Raw genomic sequence first — 27,439 nt, 5'->3', positions numbered from 1 at the left:
TTTGACCGCATTCTCAATTTTATTTGGGATTTGAAAGTGCATACTTTGAACAACAATGTCCTGAAATGAGTAAAGTTAGTTTTACATAATGAAAGAAAGGAAAACAGAAGAAACACCTTTCAAAGATTTGACATCCAAAAGGAAACAAGACAGTTTTGATTCAACAAGCTCAGTGTTTTTTTGCATAATCAATACAGTAAATAAAACATTAACAGTAATAGTTTTCTTACGACAACAGGCTTTTAACTAAGTACGGCTAAATTCTTTTAAACAACTGAAAGACAATTCCAGAGACCCACATTAAGGAGGAAAAAATGCAAAGTTACTGAAACATCCTTTCAAAAGATATTTTTTTTAAATTTGATGATTACACTCGAAGAGTTTGGATCATGTTTGCACCTTAATGTCAATTAAAAATCAACAATGACTTTCTTTGTAAAGTAAAAAGGCATTATTGCTAAATTTTATTTTACAGCATGGAAGAAATTTAGTGCCAAAATTAATAAACTATTCTAGATTACAGGTCTTTTCAACTGCTTTTAATACTTGGCTAACACCAAACACAGGTTTGCATGACGGGGACCGACGGTTAAAATATGTTTGACAACTTGCTGTCCATCATTGGCCTATGTGCAACTACAAAACAGCAATATTGAGCTCATCCGTTTGTTTTGGATTGCACACAGTACCACAAAAGCACAGTTCTAGATTAGTTGACACCTCGCAAAGATCCAGATTTTTTAACTCTAGAAAATTTGTGCCTGGCGGCATAATTTTTGCCACACCCCCCAAAACTTGATGCTTCTCACATTTGTGCTGCACCAGCCACGGAAATAGCACCACAGGAGTCAGGACCTCTCATCTTTACAATGACTTACTTTTGAAACTGGTTGTCCCAGCTATGCCAATCAAGTTTTGTCTAAACCTAGCATTTTAACTAAACACATCAATCCTACCAACAAACCTTAATGTCACGTGACCAGATCCTTCACTAAACATTCTGCAACCTTCTTCTAGATGTAGAACCATAGCTGTAAGTACAGATCTACCCAAAAGAACCCACAAATCAAAGGCGTGCTACATATCATTGCCACAACTGTTCCAGTTTACCGTCTTTCTTCAACCCCTCCTCCAATTTATCTTCACAATTCTTCCTTTCGCTATTATCTTAAAGATCAGTCTGTTCCTAGAACCCTCATTAGACATGTATTTTTATTTTGCAGAACCATGTTATTCCTAAAGAAAAGGTTCAACGATACCAAAGAAACAAAACAAAAAAAATCTGTCGCAAGAAATCAAACTTGTTAAACTACAGTTGAAACCACTACCACTTACACCACTAACGAACATGTTTAACTGTTTTTACACGTACAGTATTTTTCTAATTCAGTACCTGCTACATCCCATAATACAAAACCTTTTAAGTAACGTCATTGATAAACTCGATTATCCAAACAGCAAACTAAAAGAAACTGTCCTCACAGTTTATTTCTGTCATTTGTTTTTCCATATCACCAATCCATGTTATTTAGCACAGAATTCAAACAAAGACTTAAAGAACACCTATTTTGTTAAATTCTTTTACACATTTTATTTAAAGGAGTGCTTCAGTAATTAAAGTATGCTAAAAGGCAAAAATATATGAAAGACAAAATTTAGGCTGGTTGTATCATCGTCATTGAAGAACAATTAGTAGAGCATAATTTATGAAGAAACTTTTGAATGAACGGAAAAAAAAACAGACTAGCTACTTCCCTTTCACCATCAAACACACAGAACAGTACTTACTGAGAAATGTGCTTTTAGTGTCTTTCAGCATATCTGTTTGCAGCACAATACAAAATATACATAACAGTAAATGGGTATGTCTACATACACAACAATATTTTGATCATTTTGTAAACAATACTCTCCAACATCTAAACGTGTATTTGGCCATGAAGTGTTTGAGAGAACCGCAATTTCATGAAATTATGTGGAGTGTTCTAGATGTACTTGTAAATTTTAGACATCAGCTTCACTTGGGTTTATTTTTATGTGTCATGCCAAAAAAAAAAAAAAACCTGACGGACAAAACTGTGCAAAAAAAAAAAAAAAGCTTAGCTGCAGATAAAAAGAACACCCAAAGTAAGACAAAGTGAGACTTAACTGTCTACCAATGGGTGGGTCATATGGTTATGTGCAAATGTGACTAAAAGATCCTAAACACAATTTGTGCAGGATCTATTAATAATAGTATCAATATTGTTGTGCATGTAAACCTTGCTACTGTGTACAAAAAAGACCAAACTGTGCATATGTAATTACAATGTCAATGCACTGAAACATTTTTTAAATCAATGCTACAACATATTAATCTCATTAGCAATTTGTCTTTATTTACAACCTTGTCCAGCTGCTTCAGTGAGTAAATGTACAAGATAAAAGTCATAGTACCTCTACTCACATGAGATACTTTTGTGCAAATGCTATGCTTCAAATCTAAACCCAACAGAGCAATGGTCTTTGCATGTTTATGTGCACATATAACCCGTTGACCTTTTTTTTTTATTCCTGCTGGAGAAGCAGATAAAGGTAATGATTTATATTTAATTTTGCATTGTAAAGTAAACACACAAGTTCTAGACTTAATTCAGCACACAACATATTTGGTGTTCCAATTATACAAAAATAGATAACCTGGTTGACGAGAAACAAACCACTTCCAGGTGAGACGACACATAGTGCACTGCTTTGTGGTGGTTGTGGCAATCTGTCCACAGCCTGTGCAATGCAGTACTCATAGTTTGCTCCTGTGCAACACAATGTGGCAGATTAATGTGGTTACAGGCACACCAAATATGTCACATTTGCTTAGTTGATATAGACATCACAGTTAGACTCATACTGTGAGGCGATGAGAATATGAAAGAGAACGGCCAACTGTTTCAAGAAAGAAATCTTAAACAGCTTGTGGTGCTGCATTAGTACCAGATCTGGTTAACAAACAGTATCCAGCCGAGCAGAATTCCATAAAACTAGAGAAATTGTTTCACAATAACAACTTATCAGACTTCTAGACCTTTTCATAGCTCCAAGCCTGAAATCTGAAACAATCTACTCCAGAAGAAAAGAAAACATGTCAAATAACAGTCGGACAAAAAGGAGACAACATCAAATGTATGCAATCACAACCAAGCACACTTTCAACCAAGTAGAGAAAAGTGCATTAAATGTGACCCATTGAAAGGTTAAATAACCTATCAACCAATTTTTTTATAGATTAGCTAACTGAATCTTAGTTAACAGACAAAACAACATTTCAATTGTTGTGTTTTTTGAAGTGCTATATTTTTCTTTAAGAAATGCTGTTGAAGTAATTTACTGTAATCCTCGAGCACCATTTATCCCTAACCACAGACTGCACAATCAAAAGTCCCTGGATCACAAACCTGGCAACAACCCAGCACCAAAACTCGCTGGGACTGTCTGAAATGTAAACAATTTGAACTGAAGGTTTGAAAAAGTTTCAAATGTGTATGTAAGATGTTTTCTCATATAGACACAGTGTTCTATTATCTATTGAATATACCTCCCAGCGAGGTAGTGAGATTTTTTTAAAGCTGTTTGGTCAATGTTTAAGTCTCTGAATTACCACTAGACTCAGCACCACTGGATTATCACGATTCTTAAATTGGAAAAAAACAAAGTACAAGAAAATGAGGATGTGGTATTATGTTTTTTTATGTTTCAGTAGCTAAGCAGTCTCAGTTTTCATGAATTCAGACATGTATAATATAACTAGCTTTTGTCAAAATAAAATGAGCAATTCTTATTCTGTGTTCAGCTTTAGGTTCGTGCTGCTTAAATGCTGGCTTTGATTTACCTTTTGTGTTTGCTTCAGCCTATGCTTAATCTTTATCCTTAAAAAATAATTTGCACCGGTAAATGTGAGTCTTATAACTTTTTTCTAAATCTTCATTTGGGTTGATATGAATAACCTGACGGACATGGACTGTGCTGTTGTGACGTGGCTTATGGTTAAAACTGAACTACGTTTAATTCAAGCTACCCAAATAACCTTCATTTTGGCAACAAACACCCTGAAAAAAGGGTCTTACCTCAAGTGTAAAGTGGATCAATTTTAGCATCTAGTGCAGATTTTATGTAAAAGTTTAAACCTTTTTATTAATTTGTTTTTATTGTTTTAATTTAACGTTACACAATCTACGTAGTTCGTTATGATGTTTTTGCGTCAAAGAGTAATATGATAGCTGGACTAAGACATCAAAGGCACCATTATACAATTTGTGCAGAGTTGGAGACAAGCAGGATTCTCCTGGATCCATAGATTTGTCAAGAATCCTGCAGTGCTGGCTACAGAAGACGCAGTATATAGCCTAAATAATTACACCCTAAAGCTAATTATCTAGACCACTGTTTTACATGTGGGTATTATATTGTTTTTGTGTGATTTTCTAGTGTTTATGGGACCAGAATTCATTTTCACTTTTGATCAGCTTCTGGGTTCTTGATGTTTTTTCTCTTTTAAATGTGTTGCACATAAGAAATGGATCATTTTAGTAGCGTTCTCAAAATCAAAACAAACATTTGAAAACAGACTTGAAAAATGTATTTATAATCCTAAAAATTAAATATTTATCTAAATTAAAGAACTGTCGAACAGTCCGATCTGAAGGTTGGATGAGTAGCTTGAGATGCCGAATGTAAATGCTTCCTATGAATGACAACTGCTCACAATACCTGCCATGTTTTAAACATCGATCTTTATCAAACATCAAAAATAAGTAAGAGCAATAAAAGTTTAGTAAAGATTTCTTTCTTTTTTTCAACCATTTGAACATTATAAAGTGAGGTATTTGTCCACCACGGACAGGATTCATAAATGAAGCCTGAAGCAACAACTGCTCCTTTTGTGTTCATCTTTAATTTTGGATAAAGTGCTTAAGTGACTCCTCACTTCCACTAACAGCAATGCAAAATGTTCAGGGTAGTGCAGAGTCCCGACCTGAGCTTAATTTCTCCATAATTACCTTTAAAATAGCTACAGCCTATATTTAATGGATTTCTTGTATCAAATATACAGGATTTTGATACATTTTTGAAAACTGTAAAAAACGTTTAACTTCTACTTTTTTGTTTTAAGTGGGGCACTGTACCTTGGACAAATAGATTTCAGTTTGTCACTTTAATTATTGATTTTCTTCAATCACGGTAACAAACTGTCGAAACCGGTGTAAATGTACACGCATGACGGCTTTTAAACTGCATGTTGCAAATTGATGTCTTCTCAGAGCTTTGCTGGACCATCTGACATCATCTCTGGTTCTCCAAACTAAGAACATGCTGGCTGTAACTTTACAACTTTACACCCCATCCCCTCAATAAAGAAAATGTCTTGTTTAAAAATATATTTTAATGAGAAGATTCTATCATAACTTTTGCAGCGTCCCTTGAGCAAATTTCAGTCATGTACAAGATGCAGATGTTGGGTTAAATTGTAGGATTTTACACTACTAAGAGGTTTCCTATGTTTGTCTGGCTAATTATAGAGTAGTTTTATTTAGTTGGTTTTTGTAAAAACATATAGACATATCTTCTGCTGCAATATTGAGTGTCTGAAATTGTACGTTTAAAAAAAACCCATCCAGACAAAAACTATTTTGACTATTTTTGTTGTGAAAAAATGCTGTAATTTATGTTCCAACACGCAGTGTGTTTTAAACAGACAGACTATTCATATTTTACCACCCTTTAGTAAAATGTATTGTGTAAAAGGGCTAAACTGATAACAGAATTCAGAAACGGAAAATTATTTATCCATTTTCTTTGTGTTCAGCAAAGTAAAACGTGCAGCTCTTCATCATTTGTAAAGATTTTAAACTCTGTATATAACATTAGAACAGTCATCCCATTTATTTGTATTGGTTAGAGCTGTTCCAACGGAAACCGAAAAAAATCCTTCATCCAATTTTCTGTTCACCTGGTCTGGTTAAGAAGCTAGTGCTTAAAGCCAAATATACAAATATTCCATGATTATTTTTTTTAGCTGTTTTTAATTGCTGTGAAAGCATAGCCAAATGGGAACTGATACTGTAATTTTAGCACTGAAACACTAAGCGGTTCTTCGTGTGGTAACTGTGTCCTCAGTGCTATAGTGTAAAGTTTTAAAAGCGTCACCAGGACTGTGTGCTCATGTTTCTTCACTGAATGGCTGACTAAGAGCAGGCCAGGCAAGGGTTACATTCAGCTGCTGGTTGTGTTGGATCAAGGATGTGTGTCTGTAGTGGAGAACAAGCTCCCTGAGCGATGAGTACAAGTTGTAGGGCTCTGCAAAGCCATACCCTGTAGCCGTCCTGTAGATGACACAGTGTTTCACCTCTCCGTCCACACTGCAGGAGAGGAACAGATCACTGTATGTTGCCAACTGCACAACTGAATTGTGTCAAAGGCTAACAACATGTTCAAGTATGGTTCAATAAAATTTTTAAGTGCAATAATAGAAGAAAAAAAACACTCACACAACAGAGCAGGCGAAGGAGCCCCTCTGAGTCTGACTCTCTCTGATTAAGAAAGTTCCATCTCTCCTCCCTCTCAGCAGCTCCTCCGCCTCTTTTCGTCTCATGCCACCCACATACCAGCTCCTCTCCTGGTGAGTATCATCCTCCAGGGTGTAGAGACTAGCACACAGACACATTCATTTAGCTGAAGATCATAAAAAGACACAAACTCTTTCACTGGGAAACAAAATTATAGACCACTTCTGCTATGGTGAGAGAGCGTTATCATCAGCATAGCAGCATCACCCAGATTTCCGGCCAGTATGACTTATGCTGATTTTAACCCTTTAATACTGGAACTTTATCTGCAGTGTTAACATTATTTTGACTACTGTAACCCTTAAACCGTTTACACAATGTAATTCCAGCAGGATGTAAAGTGGACAAAAGCAGCCTTCCGTCATAATGCAACACTTTACAGCAATGGAGTGCTTACGAATTAAGTCCTGCAGTCAGACATGAGGCGAAACGCTCCGGAGCCTCACCCAGAGTTTCTGCTCCGTATGCGGTCTTAACCTCAGAAACTGTGGGAAACATGTCGAGTCAACTGAAAATGTATCTTTAATATGGATCAATGGAAAATAATATTTACTTAATGTACTATTTTCTACTTTCTACGATGACCGGTGAGGCGGAGCCTCACTAGCCTCACCTGACCGCACGTCACTGTTACCCAATCAATTTAAATTGGTTGCTGCACTAACAGTTTGCATGACTGAATGACTGAAATATTTCACACTAGTTGGTTTTAAGGCATAAGTATGCGTGTGAACACTATCTGTTTTGTGTACATGTCGACAGGTGGACATTTTTGCAGCTAGCAGGTGTGTTTATAACATTTGAGTGTGTGTGTGGACAGGCCCCGCCCTTTTTGTACTACATTTGAACCTTACCATAATGATTAACAACCAGTAAACTTGTTGCTTTATGCTGCTTCATGGTCTTACCCCCCTTCCCCTCTTATTATCACCCTCCTACCCCCCCCCTCTCTCTATCGTCCCTCTCTCTTCTTCCCCTCTTTCCTTTTCCGTCCGGTCCAACACCAAAGATTTTCAGACATGATTGAAATTAATAAAGTTTGGCCTCAATTACAAAAGGGGTCTATCCAGACATACCTTTGGTTTGTTTGTTTGATTAATAACCCCTCTTGTTAAAGTAAAATCTGTCCTACACAAGAGGCCCTCAGCTCTCATCTGTCTGCCCAGCTGTTGGACAGGACAAGTTAAGAAAGAAAAAAAAAAAAAAATATTTAAATTGGTTGATTCTAAATTAGTTGATTTTATGCGAATCGTTGCATATCGGTACAAAGGCGCTTTTCCCCGCATCAGTATCAGTTGATTCACATTAATCACATAGACGGTTAAAGAGTTACTGTAGGTCAAAAAGCTTTAAAAAAGCTCTAAGTTAAAGGGTTACTCTTTAATACCTATCATCATCATCATCAAACTATCATAACTTTTCAACAGTTTACACAATTAACGTAATTCTAATGGAGTTACAGAATCCGTTAGTGTTAATTGCGTTAACATTTGAAGAGTTTACGGGAATTCAAAGAACGTCAATTCTGGAGATAAAGGTCTAGTGTTAAAGGGTGTAACAAAAATGGCTGAGTGAACAAATGTAAGCATCTGGCTCGCCAAGCAGATCTTTCTTTTAGCATGTAGTCTTAAATTCAAACAAGACAAGCAATTCAAAAAAAAAAAGTCGGTCAAATTAGTTAACCTGGAAACAAAAATGTACCGTACTTACTCTTCTTCTTCTCTCTTTATACCCAACCACTCGTTAATCTGGCTCTGACTAGTACCTTGCTGGGTGAGCCACCTAAAACGAGCAAACCACAGTGAATAATAAGAAAAAATAGAATTCTATTAGACTGATGAAATTTAAGGTTCTCATTCTACTTTCAGATTCAACTTGGTAACAACGTATCACAGAAGAATCAAGACCCTCTTAAATAAAAGTAGAGACTGTTGTAAAAATCTTCTTGAAAAAAAACCCTGCAAATTCATTAATTTGCTTTAGTCAAGGATGTCATTACCTCGTAGGTTTAATTTACAGGGAAAGTAGATTCTGGGCTGCCAAGCCATACCAAACATACAAACCGATCAGCAGCTGTGAGAACCAGCTGACTGCTTTGCCTATGTTTGTAATTCAGCAGTGGCTCTGGTATGCTGTGTGTTTTCAAACTCAAATTCTGTCTCAGAGAGATATCAAGGCTCATATGGACTTATGCTAACATATTTAAAATTAATAGTTTATTGAGCATGACACACACATGACATACGGGTAGGGTTTTGAGACAATTCAAAGAATGACGTGAATGAAGTAGCCTGCTTTTCAATGAGTGACAAACACTTGACATGGGACAATGGAAATCATTTTTTTGTTGTCGCTTTTTCCAATTAAAGCTTATTCTCTAAGAAATTGCCATTTAAACTGTTAACCAAAATGAAGCAGAAGCGTTGTCTAAATTGGGCTTTTAAAAAAAACACTAAGAAAACAACAATCCAATTCTGAAAGAAATGAAGTAAAATGCTTCTTTAAAATTTATTTTTTAATAGAAAACACCAATGTATTTTAATGATAGAGCATGTTATTGCTAAACAAAAAACCACAATCTAAAAAATATTAATGCAACTACATGAGCAAGCTATTTTTTAATGTGGCTACTCTCTACTGCATATTGAGGCAAAATATAATGGGAAGTCGTATTAAAAATGAGACTAGAACTTACAGTAGGTATTGATCCCTGATTTTCCTGAGTTGCACAAGGTCAGGCTTCAAGCCATTCATTTTCCTGTCAACTTCCATGTGAGCCAGAGCTTTCTTCTTCAACTCTTCTTCCAACTTCTTCTTGCTGCTGTGAATCTCCTCCACCCTTGACTGCAACTCTTCAGGGTTGCTTTGAATCCTGGGGACAAAAGAATGACCTGAGTGAGCAGTTCAAATGCATCTTAGTTGTTGTCCGAATTCTGGACGACGGAAAAAAAAATCTAACGTGAAATATATGACTTAATCATTGAATTATTGGAAGCTCACTTTTCTGTATTTGAGCTGCTATCTAATGCAAGGAACATGTCAATGTATTCCTTGCTGTAGCGTTCTTGAGTTTCACATTCCTCTTCGAAAATCCTGATTATTTCAGTAAAAGCCTCAATGGCTGTCCTCTTACTTTGAAGTTCCTGTACGTAAAAAAACAAACAAAAAAACAAATGAATAAGTCAAACAGTTACTGAGGTAAAAAAAAAAGCACTAAAGGTTTTCATTGTAACAAAAAACTTTCTCCACAGAAGTATGTTGTACCTGGGAGGTTTGGTTCAGCTCTTTGAACAACTGATCATACTCTTTGCTCGTCTCTTTGTATTGATCCTGATATATTCTCAACTGTTCACCGGCTGCATCTATGTCAACTTCCATTACAAGGTGCTGCTGTAAAGAGAAGAAAATGAAACTGTTTACGAATTAATTCAATTAACTCTGTGATGCATCTTTATATCATTGTATCTTTTCAGCTAGCTGTAATCCCATTGGGGTCAAACCTACCTCCTGAAATCTGGATACTGGGTAGAGTAACCGTGTATCCAGTTTAGAGTTGTACTGTGCTAGCGATTTCTTCTGATAATGCTGGATCAGATCCACCACAGAGGGGAAGACAAGTGGCTCAGAAAAGCCACACTTTTCCCCATAATGGAAGATTTTTATCAACCTGTTATAGCCATCCTTCCTGCAAAGGTCAAAAAAGAGGTTTAGTTTGCATCTACATGTAGGCAATGATTTAATATAGAAATAACACAACATATATATGTATCTGTGTATGCATTGCTGCATAAATATGTGTATGTATTCAAGTTCACATATGTTTATTTTTTAAGTACTAGTACAAGAAACCACATTTGCGTTTGCGGTATATTACAAATGACAATGGTCCTAAGCATAATTAATAAAGTAAAGCTTTTAACACAGATGTAGTATAACTCAACACCTAGAGCAATGTTTTTCAGCCGGTGTGCCACGGCACACTAGGATGGTCAAGTGTAGCGTGGGAATTACTCATTTTCACTGATGTTAAAAATCTAACTTAATCATTTGCTTCAGTTAAGTTAAAAAAAATTTTGTTCAGTCAACTTAAAAACAACACATGGTCATCAAACAGTTATTTTACTTTCATTCAAATTAATTCAATTAAGTAGGTGTAACTTCAGTGTTGCTGTTAGATGGGCAGCGCAAGGAATTGTGGGATACCATTCCCTTTGCCTGTCTGGACGGATTTGGATACAATTGTATGTTTTTGTCTAAATATTTTTAGTTGTAGCTGTTTTACTGTGTATTGCTGAGTTATTTTATCCTGTTATGTTTAATTCTTTCTGCACTATGACTGAGAGGGAGGGAGAAGATGATGAGTTTATTTGGCACCCGTATTGTAATAGTACAGTATTTGAACTGAAGTTACAGTCACAGTCATAATAAATAAATGCATGGTATAAGTCATAAATCCTTACAGTGTAATTTATTTTAATTTTATAAAAATGAGAAAATCTGCAGCCTTTAACTCAGACATATGAGAGTTTAAGTAGTACAATAAATTCACATGGAAAAAGATTTAATTGAATTGAAGTAATATGACATTTAGTTAGATAAATATGTAAATTTGAGTTGTATAAACAATTATTGAGTTGGATAGACATAAGAAATTAGGTTAAATAAATTTAACTTAATTACTTGTTACCAATTGAATTAATTCATTTAAGCTTTATAAGTTGTGTTTTATATATATATATAATTGTTATATATATAAATATATATATATCTATATATATATCTATATATATATATAGATATATATATATCACAATGTAATTGGAAATAAGATCAGAAACTCGTGCGTTTACTCTTTCTCCAAGCAGAAACCCTTTTTTTTTTTTTTTGCTGATGCAGCCGTATTACTTTTTTTATGGCCGTATAATCTTCATATGTCGTCATTAAAATCTCCGACTCCTTCTCACTGAAGTATAGCACTCTCTTTTTTTCTCCATGTGTTTCCATGGTGACTCTGGAAATCGGCGATCCATTGAGAATGTCTTTATGTACTTGCCGTGCATGCTTATTAACCCAGGGTTACCAAGTCTTGCGTAATTACGCTAACTCATATCTGGTCTGTTGGAACTGACATACCCAGAGTAAGCAAGTTTAGGCGCACTTCAGCCAGAGTTCAGGGTTAAAGTCAGGCGAGTTAAGTCTTGCTTTCTGGAATACCCCCCAGGATTGCTGCAATAAGGTCTTGGGGCTGCCCTGGATTGGAGAATGAGTGACTGGTGCTGCCTCTGGATTGGAGGGAGGAAGATTGGTGGCTGCACGTGATTGGAGGATGGGACTTTAAAAACCTGTCATCTCCATGGTCCCATGGGGGAAGAAGTCTTTGGCTGCAGCTTCTGTCTCGCCTTCCCCCCCATTGACAATACTTAAGTATTTTGTGAGGCCTTTTGGATGTGTAAGCTTGTTGGTGAAGCTTTTGTGTGAACTATTTCCCAAACGTTGTATAACTTTCATCTGGATATTTTTGTTGTGGTAGAGCAGCAGGGGTAAACTGCCATTTTGTTTGTGACTGTTTTCTCCTGTTTTGGTTGAGGATCAGGGAGGCTGGTCAGACTATGTAATCTATTTTTACTTTGTTTCCTTGAAGGTCAGATAGAGCAGTGGTCCCCAACCGCCTACCTGTACCAGTCCGTGGGTCACTTGGTACCGGGCCGCAGAGAAAGAATAAATTACTCACATTACTTCCGTCTTATTTATTTCTGAATCTGAAAGATGTTTTATTTTGAAAAATTGCCTGATTCTCTGTTATATCCGTCTATGTTACTCCAGACCAGGGGTGGCAAACACGCGGCTCTCAAGCCGCATGCAGCTCTTTGCGTCTCATCATATTGTGGCGATCTGGGGGTTAGCCCCTAAGACTCATGGGAAGTGGGGAATCTTGGGTGAAAAACCATTAGTGAGGAGGCTATGAGCAGAAGTGAGGTTCATGATGTTTGGGTGCTGGCGGTTAAGTTCAAGTAAATGCAATACTGAGCTAGTAGGAAGCAGGTGTCCTTGCTTCTGTTGTGAACAAGCTGAGTCGTTTCAATTTACATAAAAATGTCATTTAATTGATTTTCACGACAAAGATTCATCATAAAACTATAAATAAAACAAAATCGTGAAGATTTCTTTTTTTATATACTGAAGGTTAAAATTATTTTATGCCACACTCAACTGAAGTAAAACTTGAAATAAACACAAGTACAATACTTGCTGTTGTGTTGTAGGGAAAGGAGTGCTTTATGGAAAATAATACGGCTTTAATTGCGTGTTTGTGTGTGTACGTATTGGCAGGTCAGTGTGTGGTGTGGCTCTTTGACTCTCACAGCGAATAAATTCGGCTCTTGGTGTCAAACTTGTTCGCCACCCCTGCTCTAGACGCAGGCCAAGGCGCTCTTCTCGGTCACGTTACCGCCAAAATAAAACCAAGGAGCTAGCAAAATAAGTAAAAAACAAACGTCTTTGGAAAATTTCTTTGCCAAGGAGAAAACGCCCACCCAGGAGACAGAAGGGGAGCCTTCCACTTCCGGGAAAATAAAGAAAGCTGCATTTATTAGACAGCACTTCTTTTTTGCACCATGAGTGTGGGAAGGGGAGAGGATGATGAGACCTGTGCGATATACAATGTCATGCGTGTCAAAATAAAAGCTCAGGGCTCATCTTGACACGCCTCTGTTCCCCCTTCATCGTAGTGTTACTGTATTACTCATCAGCCTACATTTGAAAGACTGGTCTGTGAAAACTTTGTCTGACGTCATAACGGTCCGTGGCGTTAAAAAGGTCGGGGACCACTGAGATAGAGCATTTGACATTTGAGTTAGTTCTGTTTTGTTTATTAGTTTGGCCTGGGTTCACCCTGAAGTTAGATGCTCCTTTTGCTTTCCTTTTGTCATATTTACATTTGGGACAAGAAACCCTATTATTATTTGTTCAGACATTGTTTTTGGCAGCTTTTTTATATTTGGTGATCTTTGAGGGCTTACATTTTTGCATTTGGGGTCATTTTCTTCTTCTTTATGTTATGCCCCACACTCTTAGACATAGGGTGCATAACAGTTCTCCTTCTGGATTTGTGTTTACTAACAGCCAGACATCCCAGTGTTTGGTTCAAGTAATTTTTCTAACTGAAACTGTTTCCTAATAATGTCTGTCTTGAAGGACAAATTCAGTTTCAGACTTCAGTCACTTTTGAAAAATTAAAAGTTAATCTTCAATAGAAGTAATACCTAAACAGGAAACAGGATTAAGGCTAAGTGGCCAACAGACACATTTCAACTAAACTGAAACAATTTATTCACCCAAAAAGAAATAAAATGTAAAAGTTTTCAAAGACTTTATTTTTAAGTTAGTGAAAGGAAAAACTAATATAAAAACTAATGTAACTTCAACAACATAAACAAATTTCGTTCACTTTTTGTGTAGCTACATTTAACTTTTTTGTGTAAAATTTACCAAGCATGTTGTGATCATATAATTGTTCAAACATTACAGTTGCTCTTGTTCAAACATTAAAAAAATTTTTTTAAATTAATCGCTGTTTAAAAAGAACATAGGATTGTTTCATTTGTTTTTTGTGAGGTTACATAAAATTGTACATACATAAAATTGAATTTTAATAAATTAGAGGTAAAACAACTACCAGGGCAAAAGTTAAAATAATGTAGTTGAAACACTTTGCTACGTCTGTCCCAACAGTTTTTTTCAATGTCTTTCTACTGCCAGTACGGGACAGTTCACCGATGCCTTTTGTAGAGCACTTCAAAATAAACTAATTAAACATCATCCCAGTCTGATGTCGCGATGAGGTCTGGTTGAGAAAAACTTGTTAATAGTTTCTACCACACGTGGTGGTAGCGTCATACTCATGAATACGCTTTTTGACAAGCGTCCAGCAGCAAATTTGACACACCAGAACATGATGGACGCAAATACGACAAGCCGTGGCTACTGATCCGTACAGATCACAGATCAGCCATGATTCGTTGTACCCTTGATTTAAACCCAGATGTGACTAAACAGTCAAATCTGTCTAGCATGAGGGGTACTCAACTTCTTTTGGTTGAACAAACATTTGGTACAGTTAGAAAGTCCTCAGCACTGCCTGCGACCGTGTATGGTTATCTAGGAAACAGCCCAGAATATGTCCTGCATCTTTCCCAACATAACAAGGATAGTCTGAAGCCAACACTTGACAGAGGAAAATACCAGCCATAAGTTGTCCTGGGACACATGTCCATGTTGTTTGAGTTGATAAAAGTCTCTACACAAAAAAGGTTTAGCCATGCAAACATTTATAGCAGTTTTAACTAAATCTAGATACAAAGAAAAACAGTTACCGTAAGGTCAGAGTGTATTCTCCTTTAATTCCACTGGAGGAGTCTCGAACCAGAAAAGTCCCATCGGGAGTGTTTCTCATCAAGTTATTTACTTCCTCTCTGGAAAAATAGAGTTGGCAGAGTCCGTTTTTAAAGAATTTTTTTTATACAAACATCCATACATTTATGGAATTATTTCGATTTCTAGTCTAAAATTGCCAATAGCTGCGGTTACATGGGCAAAATATTTTGATCAGATCAATGGTCGGATTTGAATTCAACCGTGTACATGGGCCCAGAAAAACTTTTTCCGATTATAACAAACGTTCACATGGTCACACTTTTGGTCGGAATAAATCATTTGGCTATGCGCAGTAGTGTTGAAAATACCGGAAGAGGAAATGAGTCCCGCTGTAAACAAACCGAGATGCCACATACATTTATGCAGCAGCTTGGTAATATACGGGATGATCTTGTTTGATGAACACAAAATCCATGCGGGAAATGCCTCAATCTGCATCTTGGCTACACGTAAATATGTGGGAATAACATCAGTTTTTATTTTGTCGGGACACGACTGGAAACACAAATCCATGTGATTGTTTGAACAGTTTCTAAGAGCGGCAGGAAGGAAGCCTAACAAAGCACTCATAACAAACACAACAAGCACCACCACCCCTGCCCGCAAACACAAAGCTATCACTCCGGCTGCTCTGATCAGAGACACGATTCACCCGCGCGGAGCAGCCGGTCTGTGCGTGACGTAAACCAGAGCAGTAGTGATACACGATCGGAATAAACTGTTTACATGCAACACGATCGGATCAACAATCGGCATAATCCACCTATCTCGATCGGAAAGAAATCTTGATCCGAACGAGTCTGATCGGGGCAGAGTATTCCGAACGGCGTGTTTACATGACGCATTTTTCTTCCGATCAGGCATTCTTTCCAATTACTTTTGTCCATGTAAACGCAGCTAATGACTGGACAACGTACCTTGAGATGTTTCCCCAGTACCACTCTGCTTCAGATAGCTGGAGGTTGTCTGCATTGCTCTCATAGGCTGCCATTGGTTTGGTTGTATCACTCTCTGACCAAACTGTGGGCAAGAATAGGAAAATAAATAATTAAAATCTAAAGTATTGGCTTTTATTCATTTTTGTTTTAAAAATGTAATGTTTAATTTCATTCTACAAATAAAGCTAGCCAACATTTAACATTTTACATGTCTGAATTCACCAACAAAAACAATGTCCTAATTTAGGAAAACAAAGATTTCTGGCAAACATGAGACAGAATTTTACCTTTTTCCTTGCTGCTGATTTTTAGGGCAAGAAATGCTTTATCATCTCCATCAGTGTGTGAGGAGAGGTCCTGAAGGAAAACTCTCGGTGTGCAAGACTGCACCTCACTGCTGCTGTGGCCTTTCTCCTTCTCCAAGGACTCTAAACACCAACCATGCAAACAACGCAGGGTTAGCCACAAGTTAAGGACAGTCTACATAAAAGTATCTGTACTCGGGTGCTGTCTGCACCGACTGCTGGCCTCTTGACAAAGTTCTGGAGGGAGATATTGGTGTATGGTTCAGTCTTAGACCACGCGGGAGACTGTCCAGACTAGTGTGCTGACAGGTGACACTGACTGCCTAAAATACCAGAACTGGCACTCCTCAATGTTCAGGCCCACTCTTCTAAACTCTGGGTGGTTTGATGCTCGACCTCGCCTTGCCTCGCCTAACAAACAACAGCTGACCACTGAGAGATGCCATGTCAATCTGAATGACCACAGCTTACATGCACCACTGTTTGAATTTTATTTATTTCATTTTAATTGGAAATAAATGTTGTCTTAGCTTTAGGGCCTGGAGCATTATGAAAATTTATCAGTAAGTCTAAATAAAATACATGTGAACTGTTAGTATTTAGTAGTATGTAAACCCTAGCAACCCAACATTGCTACACGTATGTAGGGCAGCATTTGTTTTTAACAGTTGATGTAACTTGTCCCTTCAGCACTTGTGTTGGCATGCCCGGAGCTGTTTTAACGAATGCTGGAGGAATCACACTAATGCTGCTGTAACTTTAGGAAGGGAATAAACTCATGAACCCCATGCAGTCAAACACTGACTCTCTGTTAAAGCTTGCCTGGCATGAAAGCGAAATACGATCTGCAACTAATTAATCCTAAATCTAGTTGAATAGCAGAAACGTGGGAGAATGTAGCATGTGATATCATGTTCTCCTAAAGCCATTTGAGTTTCTAACTATATTGGACTAGAAAATAAGGTTAATTAGTGAGTTCAGGGGAAATCTGATTTTCTAGTTAATGTTTACTTCTTCTGTGAATTGTTTGTGTTATTGTGTTTGCCAACTTTACAGGCATAGATATAGGTTAGTAGTATTAACTACAGTGTTCTGATGGACAAATTACATCATTTAATATCTATTTACTACTATGACTATATTTCTTCAAAATCAGTTAAGTTTTACGTCCAAGGTTGACGTTTACAGATGAATAGTAGTTACCGATTAAATTTATAATTTTTTTTTAATCCAATTTTAACTGAATAAGTGACAACTTAAGGGGAAAAATAAGACAACACCAGAATCAAAGCTGTCTCCTTAAATTAACTTTCTAAATCAGGCTTGTCCAAAGTCCAGTCCATGGGCAAAATGCAGCCTGCGTTAAAATTTCTAGGTTCTTTGATAAAATCAATAATATGTAACCCCCATCGCTTTCTAAAAACTTTTTGTACAATTTTTGCATTTTGACTGGCTAAATTTCCTCATAATGAAATGAAATGAAATGTAACGAAATTTGCAAGTTTTTGTGATTTTTTTGTAAAGGAAAGGAGGACAAAGTTTGAATTAAATTGGACTTTGATTTGATTTTTAGACCAAATGTGAAGACACTGTCACTGGACGTTTCTGTGAAACTTTTTAGCTAATTTCTAAAATGTCACGAACAGTTGTGTTTCACTTATCAGAACCACAATGGTTTGTACTTCTGAATCAAATAAGTATTTGTGTTATTTTCCTGTTCTCATCATTTAAATATAGAATTTTACAGTGTGCATTGAATAGTGAATGATATTTAACATATAAACCAGATTAAATGTTGAAAAAAGTTTTTTTCAGGCAGACATTTTCTTTTCTGGTCTTCAAATATGGAATTCACTTTAATTTTAGTCAAAATGTAATTGGAAATATTTCTGTTCTATGTGAAGAAATATAAAGTATCCCAATCCAAAAATATAGTCATTAAATAGTTCATTTGCATTTAACGTTATTACAGGAGTTCAAAGATTGCAGGATGATTGGTTGGCCCTAACATATTTTCACCTCACCGAATCTGGCCCTTATTGCTAAACGTTTGGACACCCCTGTTCTAAATAATCCCCAGAATGTAGTGTTAAACTGTAGCACCCAGGACATAGTGATATGTATAAGGAGAAGCGGCTCAACTCACTGACATTTTTAGCTTTTCTCTTCTCCAGTAAACCAATAGCCAAAAAGACTGTCTGCCTTTTATTTTTATTTTTTTATTTTGCCTCTGCGGTTGACTCATATAGTTATTTGCTTCTCCAACAAGTGTTAACCCAGTTCATCCTCCCATAATGTCTGTAATATTTTGTAGTTTTTCCCTCAGTAAACTACTTTCTGAGACAATAAAAAACTAAGCTAAACCTATCCGTCAACATTTAAAAATGAAATATTTCTTTTTAAACAGTGAAGTGTTATCCAGGATTTTGTGCATATTCAGTTGTATTTAGTATTTGAAAACACAGTTGGCCTTACTCAGCTTAACCCTTGTGCTATCCTAGGCACTTTACCATTGGGAGTTGGGTCATCTAGACCAGTGTTTTTCAACCTTTTCTGAGCCACGGCACACTTTAACCTTAAAAAAAATCCCGCGGCACACCAGCATCCAAAAATTTTTAAAAAAAGGAGAAACTCATAGTCTGTATTGATCTACAGCCCCTCCACAATCTCACATGCATTTTTGAGATAATTGTTGCAGAAAAAGCTGGAAACTGCAGCTGTTTTTTTCTAAAAGATGCAATAAAAGTTAAGTTAGAAGATTTAAAAGCAGTTTGATGTGTGTTCGTTGGTTTCAAGACGTTTAACAACAGATCTCCTTGTGCGCTGTCACTCTCACAACCCAATGCATCATGGGAGATGTAGTGCATAAAACAGCCGGAGATCGGTTTTCGGAGCTTCATTGTTTTGTTCACTTATTCCACGGTCTGATACCGGATTCTGTGGGAAGCTACACCGCTAAAGACGAGCTTTAGCTGGTATTTTTGGTAGAACTGAGAGACTTTACGAGCTAAATCGGGACAAGGAAGTGAAGACTTTAACCACTTCTGATTGGTCAGACTGATGACATGTGATTAAGCCCCCCAAGAATGATTGGTGGAGACAGTTAAAGGGACGGGACTTTTCCAAAATACAGCCGAAGGTGCAGCTGAATCGCGGTACTGTACCGTCATTCTTATCAAAATGTCTTTAATAAAATAAAATAATTGCAAAGAAAAAGTATTTTACGATCTTTTATATTCCTAACTCCTCAGTGTTTTATCAGGGCCTGTTTGGATGAACAGAGAGCTGAAATCCTGGAGATGGGAAATGTTTTTAGATCAGTTAATGAGGGCAATTTCCCACGGCACACTTGACCATCTCCCACGGCACACTAGTGTGCCACGGCACACTGGTTGAAAAACACTGATCTTCAGTGCCCTGAAGCTTTTTTCTTCAATGATTTGTGATCTTCACTGGTGTCCATGGATTACATGAAATCTTTCCACCTTTATCCACCTTTGTCATGGTAGGGAGAACACGTCAAAGTAAGGGTGGGGTCATAGGATAGCACAAGGGTTAAAGATTAATCAGTCAGTATTGATCAGTACCATGAATCGATGGAATCTCTAAAACATTTCTAAAACTAGAAGCTCTTATTGTTAAATATCTAATATATATTTTGCTTCATACCATTTTCAGTGACATACACCCACTTTACCACATCACATTAAAATACAGCTCTCATCTTCTACTTATAGATTTTTCCTAATACACAGATGCGTATTTTGATCTTTTACTGACACAGCCATGTTCAAAAAAACATAATTATTGAAGTATAATGCATTTCATCCTACAACAGTGATTTAAGTTTTACAACATTGTTTTGCCTTTTTAACTATAAGAACAAATGATTTTTCCTTTTGAATGAGGGGGACAGATTTTGCTCCATGTTAGTTTATTGATAGATTGCATAAAAATCTTTTTACATTGAAGTTTATGAAGTAGTTGTAAATAGTGTTTTGTAAAGAAATATATAATTTGATTCCCTACATTGTTCTAAATGTGCAGTTGTGGTTCTTAGTAGAGATCATCAGAGAAATAAAGATGCAGGTGTAACTGTCCCCATGAATGCATAGATCTGTGGATTTGTGTAGGGCTCACATTCTGTTGCTAGATTTCTTTTAGATCGTAGTGTTTGGTGTAAAACTAAAATCCACCAAGGCCTGTATGTTGATATGTGTGTTGATCCTTGAAAGGCTTAAAGCAGCACCTTAATCTTACCTTGATCTGCTGGTAGAGGCTCAGGCTTAGTAGCTATGCTTATGTCTGACTGCTGCCGTGATTGGTGAAGCAGTGATGATGTCATCTCAGGAAATGTAGGATCGGGCTTGGGATTATCCACCATGTGGACTGTGTTCTCGCTCGTGACCACAGCCTCATCTGTTAGCCGGAGAGATGCTAGAGAGGATGTCAGGACATCGTTTGGCTTCAGCTCGTCCTCGGTCCAGAGGTGGAAACTCTTGGCGGCCATTTTCACAACACTGACAGAACAGTCTAGCTTGGTTTTATAACAGGGTGAATCCGACTGTTGGTGTCACAGTGAGATCACATATTATCAGCTTACAGTTAAACTCATGGTTGAGGATTGAGAGGATGGAAATGCGGAGATCATGGCTGACCAGTGTTGGTGATGTAGAGCCTGTTCTCCAGGCTGAACGCTTGTTTAAAACACATCATAGAGCATCCCAGGTTTGCACTCCCCTTTATTCCTGAGCAGTTTTTTTTAATTAAGTACTTTTCTGCTTCACAGTCATTTAAAAAGAACCTCTAAAGGAAATAGGCTTGAAGGAATTCATGCCAAGGAGCTGCTTGGAGAAAACCACAGTGCAAGAATCAAATGGCCTGATTCTTTTTCGCTTCAATGTCTGATGTTCAACTGGGGAACGCTGATTCTCAGCTGCACATTTTCTTCCTCAAAGACACATAGATCACCTCTTCTTAGGAAACCTAAATTAAAACACACACACACACACACACATTGAGACATATTCTTTTCAATAAGTAACCAAGATAGCCATCACAGACTTACTCTTCTGTACCATGCACCAACATTAGATATTTTCAGGTAAGCGTCTTAAAACCTGACTCATTGCTCATTACATGTTACAGATCTGCTGCCAACTATGATGCTGGGTATGACAAAGTCTCATTTGTAGTTCTGCAACCTGAAGAACAGCAATGTAAAGCATGCAGAGCAGGAAAGCTGTGTAAAAAACATTAAACCTCTCTTCTGTAAGTACCAAATCTAACACAATAACATTATAAGAGAGTATAAATGTCAAAAACAAAGTAAAGTAAAGTAGATTTTTTTAGGCTTTTGCCAATATGTTTTTCAAAAATAAAGGACTGTAAAGAATATTGTTTTGAAAAATAGTCACTTTGCAGGTTCTCTGTTGCATCAGTTGTTTTTTTTTTTTGTTTTTTTTTCGGTGTGTGACAGTAAAGTAAAACAAATCTCAGCTGTAACTTCTTTAAAACAGTTAAAGGTTTGTTTATAGGTTTGTGGGTTTTGCCACCATTTTTATTTTGTTACGGAACAGAAATTAGGAGACAAATGCCCCTCTGCTCAAAGTAGAGGGGCAACCTCGACTCATTCCCTGCCTGACTCGCACATCCAACCCAGACAGCTCAGAGATCATTGCTTAGAATCACCTAAAAGATTTTTATCCAAAAAGATAGCAAAACTATAACTCCTACTCCAGCATTATAAAAAAAACACAGATACCTTTGTTAGATCAGTCAGGCTCTGGAATGAACAGTAAATGTTATTTATGATCCAGAGTTCTTTGTTTTACGATACTCTCTGCTTAAACAGTCATCATTAAATTATTCTGTACAAATATCTTGAAGACGATTTATGACGTTGTATGAATTAATAATCATACGATTAATCATTGTATCTAATACCATGTAATCTTTTTAAATAAAATCAAAACATTTTTTATTTCATCAAGGTCAAAGCACGTTTTTCCTAATATTCGTAACTAATGAATTCATTTTTGATAAGTAAGTAAGTAATGGCAAAAACATTAAAAAAAACTCATTCAGAATTATTTATTTTTATTTAGAAAGTGTCTTTCCTGCAATTAATCAGGGGTCCTCAAAGTGAAAGTGGCCTATAGTGAAATCAAGGGGTCTGCGGTTAAATCCGCCTCCCTTCCCAACAGATGGATTAGTCAGCGGTTTATTCTGCTGGAATCTTTATAATGCAAAGTCTTGAAGGGATTTGACAGCGGATGTCATTTACTCATTCTACAAGTGGGAAATAACCATTTTTGTGTTCAAAAAAAGTCATATATATTAACAATATCTATTGGGAAAAGCTCTTAAAAAAAACAAGACCAACCCTACTGGCTTTTTATCGTTTAAAAAGTCTTGCGATTTCACCGTTCAGTAACAGTTATTTATTTGATGAAATTATGATATTCTGCTTTAAAATATGAACCAAAATTGTTTTTTGGCATCAATTTTTCAAAAATTTGTTTAAAAAAAATTGTTTGCAGTTTATAATGTTTTTCATTTCTGGGTCTGGGGTGAGGTGAAAATGATTCTATTCAAAAATAGACAGAAAAAGGAAAAAAGCAAATAAAATTGACCACACTGTAATTTAATGTTTGCGACGATCAAAAGTGAAAGCGCTGCAAATGGCGTCTGCACAAAAATCGCTCCAGTAATACGCAGCTATAAAGTCGTCAGTGATCTTCGTGCTCAGTTGTGGTGACTTCTCGCACGGATGAAGCGAGCTACCAAAAGTCACGCCATTGAAAGTCCGATAAGTCTAATAACCAGTTTTTTGTTTGTTTTACTTTTCATTCAATCACTCTAATATATAGAACAGAACTATCAGAGAACCAAGAGATTCACATTTTGATTATCAGCCTAAAACTGGATTTTCTTCAACAAAAAGATTCTGTCTCCTCAAATGGACATAAAAAGAAATCCAGACATAGATTCAAATGGTTAGGAGCCATTAGTGAGTCATTCCAGTTGGGCTGAGGATAGTTCAAATGGTCTTACATGTATCTGTTTCAGCAGCAGGGCTTTAATGGAAACGTCCCAAACGGCCATACAGCCTGTGCCCCGTACAGACGGCAACGTAACGTCTCTTTTATAATATAGAAACCACCAAAAACTGTTTACCCACCATGTTTCTAGTCTTTTGGTCAAATTTTGTCTTTGTTCTTCTTTTAAGTCAAGTCGATCAGTGTCTCATCCTAAACTGAAAGCGGGACAGCAGATGTACGCCATATTTTCTCAACGCCTTAAAGCTTCCCATCACCCTGTAATTACGCTTTGAATGACGAAGAGGTGGTTGAATAACCACAAAACTCTAAAAATGGCAACTTTTGGCAAATGCTTGTTTTGCCAGTGTGGAGAACATGAAACAGCATAAGGAAACTGAGATGTACAGGATACTGCGCACCTACCTGGACCAAGACGGAAAAGGACGGGGCGGCATCGGAAGCCTGCGTCTCATCGACATCCATGAAGCGACGAAGAGACGTCGCTGGACACACACGTGGCTCAGATCAAACCAACCACCGGCCTCGGTCCTCACGCCATTCCATGCCCCTCCACCTCCCACCGCCTCCCACTCCTCCTATCCCTGATAGGCTCTCCTCCATGTCCTCCATCTTCTACAGATCTCCTCTTCTTGGTTGTTATCCGTCTCCTCCGTATGTCACTTTTTCCCACGCTGTCATTCCTGTTGGTTTTCCTTCTCTTCCTCACAACTGCATGTAAAAATCCTTCCGGGAATCACTCCTCTCTCCAAATCATGGTTCTCTTAATTCACATTTGTATGGAGAAGCACTAAAAAAAACTTCAATAAATTGTGAGATGCGATAAGAAAAAATCAACACAAATGTGGAAAATTGCAATTCACTATAGGAAAAAAAGCTATGAAGGCTATTTATATTCAAGAGCTAATGCACTTAAGAGAGCAGCAGGAGTAGAAGAGGAGCCCTGCTCTCAACACTGCAACTCTTTTGCACAGTTTGAGAGCTCACTGGATGGATAAGGGGGGGGGGACACGGTCATAGGAATGAGTCGGTGGGAAAAAAGTCATATATAAATAAATAAGGCAAGGATGCCGCTGTTGCTATACAGAGCAAGGGGCTTAGCAGTCTCCTGAAATCCTATTGGCCGGCCTGTTGCCATGTGCTCAGCAGTCAGCAGAGATGCTGCTAACAAATCAAGGAAATGTTCTAATATTAGACTGTATGTTTCTAGGCAGCAGGAGCCCCTGACCTCTCAACTCCAGCAGCTTTACGTTCCACTTCACAGAACGGCGTAATGAAAGAAGTGGTGTGGAAGTAACTGGTTAAAAATGTTACGGCACTGTAGACAAAATCGCAGACCCAAAACTCCCCCCCCCCTCCACCTCTGCTCCTATGATATCAAGCCGTGTGACTGCATTCACAGACAGGGAGGTGTGTGTGTGTGTCTCTGTCTATGAGGCTTTTCTGCATACTGCCATTTTGATAAAAGGCATGTTTTGGGTTTTTTAACTGTTTCATCCTAAATGCTACATTGATACATTTTTCTTTCTTGGAAAAATTTAATATCGTTAATTTTTTTTTTAAACTTTAACTAATCTTTTGGCAAAACATATTTAGCTTAAAGTCTGCATGTATTCTGTTTATTTAGCATCTTACCATGAATTTATTTTTCCTTTTTAAGTGCTGAAAAAACACAAGACGACATTTTGTTTTAAGGTGGGTACTTCAGTTTGTTTTACTGCATCCCTGTGTATCATATATGCAAATCTCATGATTCTCTGATGTTAAATGCAGAAAGTAAAATAAAACTTTAATGTTCTTCTCCACTGGACTGAAACCTTTTGAGAAATGAGACGATAAATGTGCAAATAAAGATTATGTTTTTACTGTGCAACGTAATCCAGAGAAAAATGTACTTGTAAATTGAAATTTGTGCTTTTTTACATACATAAATCCATGAGTTACAACATGAAAAGCTTTTACAGAAACTATTCGTTTGACTATTTCATTTAGGATCAGGTCCCAACCTATGATACATTGATGCCACACATACAGTGGGACACAAAAGCATTTGGCAGTCGTTGATTCTGCATGCTTTCCCACTTAACCCTTGGGCTATCCTAGGCACTTTGACACTGGGAGTGAGGTCATTTAGACCCCCAAGATGACCATTGACGTGTTCTCCCTACCATGACAAAGATGAATAAAGGTGGACAGATTTCATGTAATCCATGGAAACCAGTGAAGATCACAATTCATTGAAGAAAAAAGGTTCAGCGCACTGTCTAGTGGGGTCTAGATGACCCAAATCCCAATGTTAAAGTGCCTAGGATAGCACAAGGGTTACACACCCAGCAATTGGTCCTTTTTTATCATTTTTATGAAAATATGACAAGTTCAAAGGAAGAGACTTGTTCCATAAATCTTGTGTGTGTTTTTGTGTTCAATAACAACTTTATTTACCATTTTTATAAACTCTTGAACATAAATAAAGAAATCAAAATGCATTATTCATTGGGAACAGAAATTGGGCAGGAACACACTTTTTCCCCCTGGCTTTTTTCCCCCAATTTTTATTTCCCCCCCCCCAATGTTTTTTTGGACATATTTGCTCTGTTACTCTATCCGACATAGTTTAGTATAAATATAAACCCACTCTGGTACACTTTAGCAAGTCTAAAAATACAGACGCTAAAAGAACTCACTATGGTCTGACTTAGAATGTGATAAACGTTAGTATCTGACCTGTGGAACCTGGAGCTAAAAAAAAAAACTACAAACAGCATCATTGAAAACATACAGGAGCAATTCATGACAGTTTTAAAAGTAAACTTAAAAAAAAACAAAAAGATAATATTGCACTTTTTTAACTTGTGTTTGGAGATTGTCATTTTTTATTCAGACTGAACACATAAATGAGTAAACGTGACAAATGTGTTTTTGCTCTTATTTTGGTAACAAATCTTTGATGAAATCTCAACTCAGATCTTTAGAAATAATTAGTAAATGATGCATCTATTTAATTTTCATCTTTTGTTAAGAGGCAGGAAGGGAATACTAAATAGCATATTTCATAAAAAAAATATTCTGTTTTGATTTAATTGTGTAAAATTTGTCATAACATTAAGTAAAAAGGAAAAAAAGACCAATAAAATTTAGAAACCGTCATTGAGTTACTTAAATTCAGCTCATTAATATAACTGAAAACAAAGTTTCTTTTAACCTTCAATTATGAATAAAGGAAATACCGACGTTTTATGTTTATGTGTTCCACATGAAAAATCATAGAATCAACGATTATAAAATTTGATATGAATGATCAAATGTACAAAAATATAAGTCAGATTAGTTGATGTAACAGCATTGATAATAACATTTTCATACCAACAATAAAGGGTAAAGGAGAAAAAAATATTTTCTTTTCCAGGGTTTTAAAACCTAACATATAAAAATATATTTGGTCCCAATTGGTTTTAAACAGAACAGCAGCACATGCTGTCAACCATTTTTAGTGGAAGTACACAGTGTTCGTTGTTTTCTGTTTACCTTGATATCACTAGATTTTACAAACCTTAAAGGACAAGTTTGTTTTTAACTGTGGAGCATCAGAAAAAAAGAAAGTGTGCTTCATTTTTCATGTGGCTTAAGCCAGTGTTGAGAAAAGTGACAGGGGTTTTTCTTTTTTCTGCATCATTGACTTATTTCAGCAGCTAAATAAATGACTCTAATCTGATAAATCTTTATAGTCTCCCCATTAACACCTAAATGTTAATTTACATGTGTGCAAATAATAAGGGTACACTTCTAGATACTTGTCACAAAAGATGATGTCTTGACACTAAAAGGTAGGCATATCATATCACCATTCAAAACCATATGGAAAAATAATATTCTCATATTAACAATACCTTTAAATGCAGAACAATATATGACAATATATATATAAATACATATGTGCTTCTATAAGTTCCAGTGAAGCTTTGAACAGCCCATATCCAGTTAAATCAGCCGCTCTGTCTGCCCCAGAGAGCAGCACAGGTTGGGTTATTCTGCAGGCCAGGACTTGTGGGGGCTGGTTGGGCTCCTTGCCTGGCTCTTTGGACTCCCCTAGAAAGAGAGACATG

General features: G+C 36.8%; 2 protein-coding genes across 3 annotated transcripts in view; both read right to left on the bottom strand.

The window, feature by feature from the left end:
- On the bottom strand, nt 1-25,572 carry LOC101163728 (phosphatidylinositol 3-kinase regulatory subunit gamma). The gene is made up of 12 exons (XM_023954244.1): nt 23,742-25,572; nt 20,536-21,261; nt 16,258-16,398; nt 15,950-16,052; nt 14,972-15,070; nt 10,104-10,284; nt 9,864-9,989; nt 9,600-9,742; nt 9,295-9,471; nt 8,310-8,381; nt 6,522-6,680; nt 1-6,392 (listed from the first exon to the last, which is right to left on the bottom strand). Exons 2-12 carry the CDS (start codon nt 20,783-20,785, stop codon nt 6,194-6,196), a joined length of 1,650 nt encoding a protein of 549 aa, XP_023810012.1. The 5' UTR covers nt 20,786-21,261; nt 23,742-25,572; the 3' UTR covers nt 1-6,193.
- Nucleotides 25,573-25,780: 208 nt separating this feature from the next.
- kank3 (KN motif and ankyrin repeat domains 3) overlaps nt 25,781-27,439 on the bottom strand; it is a 29,006-nt gene continuing 27,347 nt past the window's right edge. For both annotated transcript variants that reach the window (XM_011474022.3, XM_011474023.3), the window contains exon 12: nt 25,781-27,422. In XM_011474022.3, the coding sequence (XP_011472324.1) occupies nt 27,360-27,422 (63 nt within the window). In that variant the 3' untranslated portion in view covers nt 25,781-27,359. The remainder of the gene's footprint in view (nt 27,423-27,439) is intronic.

Source organism: Oryzias latipes, chromosome 4, assembly GCF_002234675.1.
Source record: "Oryzias latipes chromosome 4, ASM223467v1".
Classification (NCBI taxonomy): domain Eukaryota; kingdom Metazoa; phylum Chordata; class Actinopteri; order Beloniformes; family Adrianichthyidae; genus Oryzias; species Oryzias latipes.
This window is presented reverse-complemented; position numbering and strand designations above follow the sequence as displayed.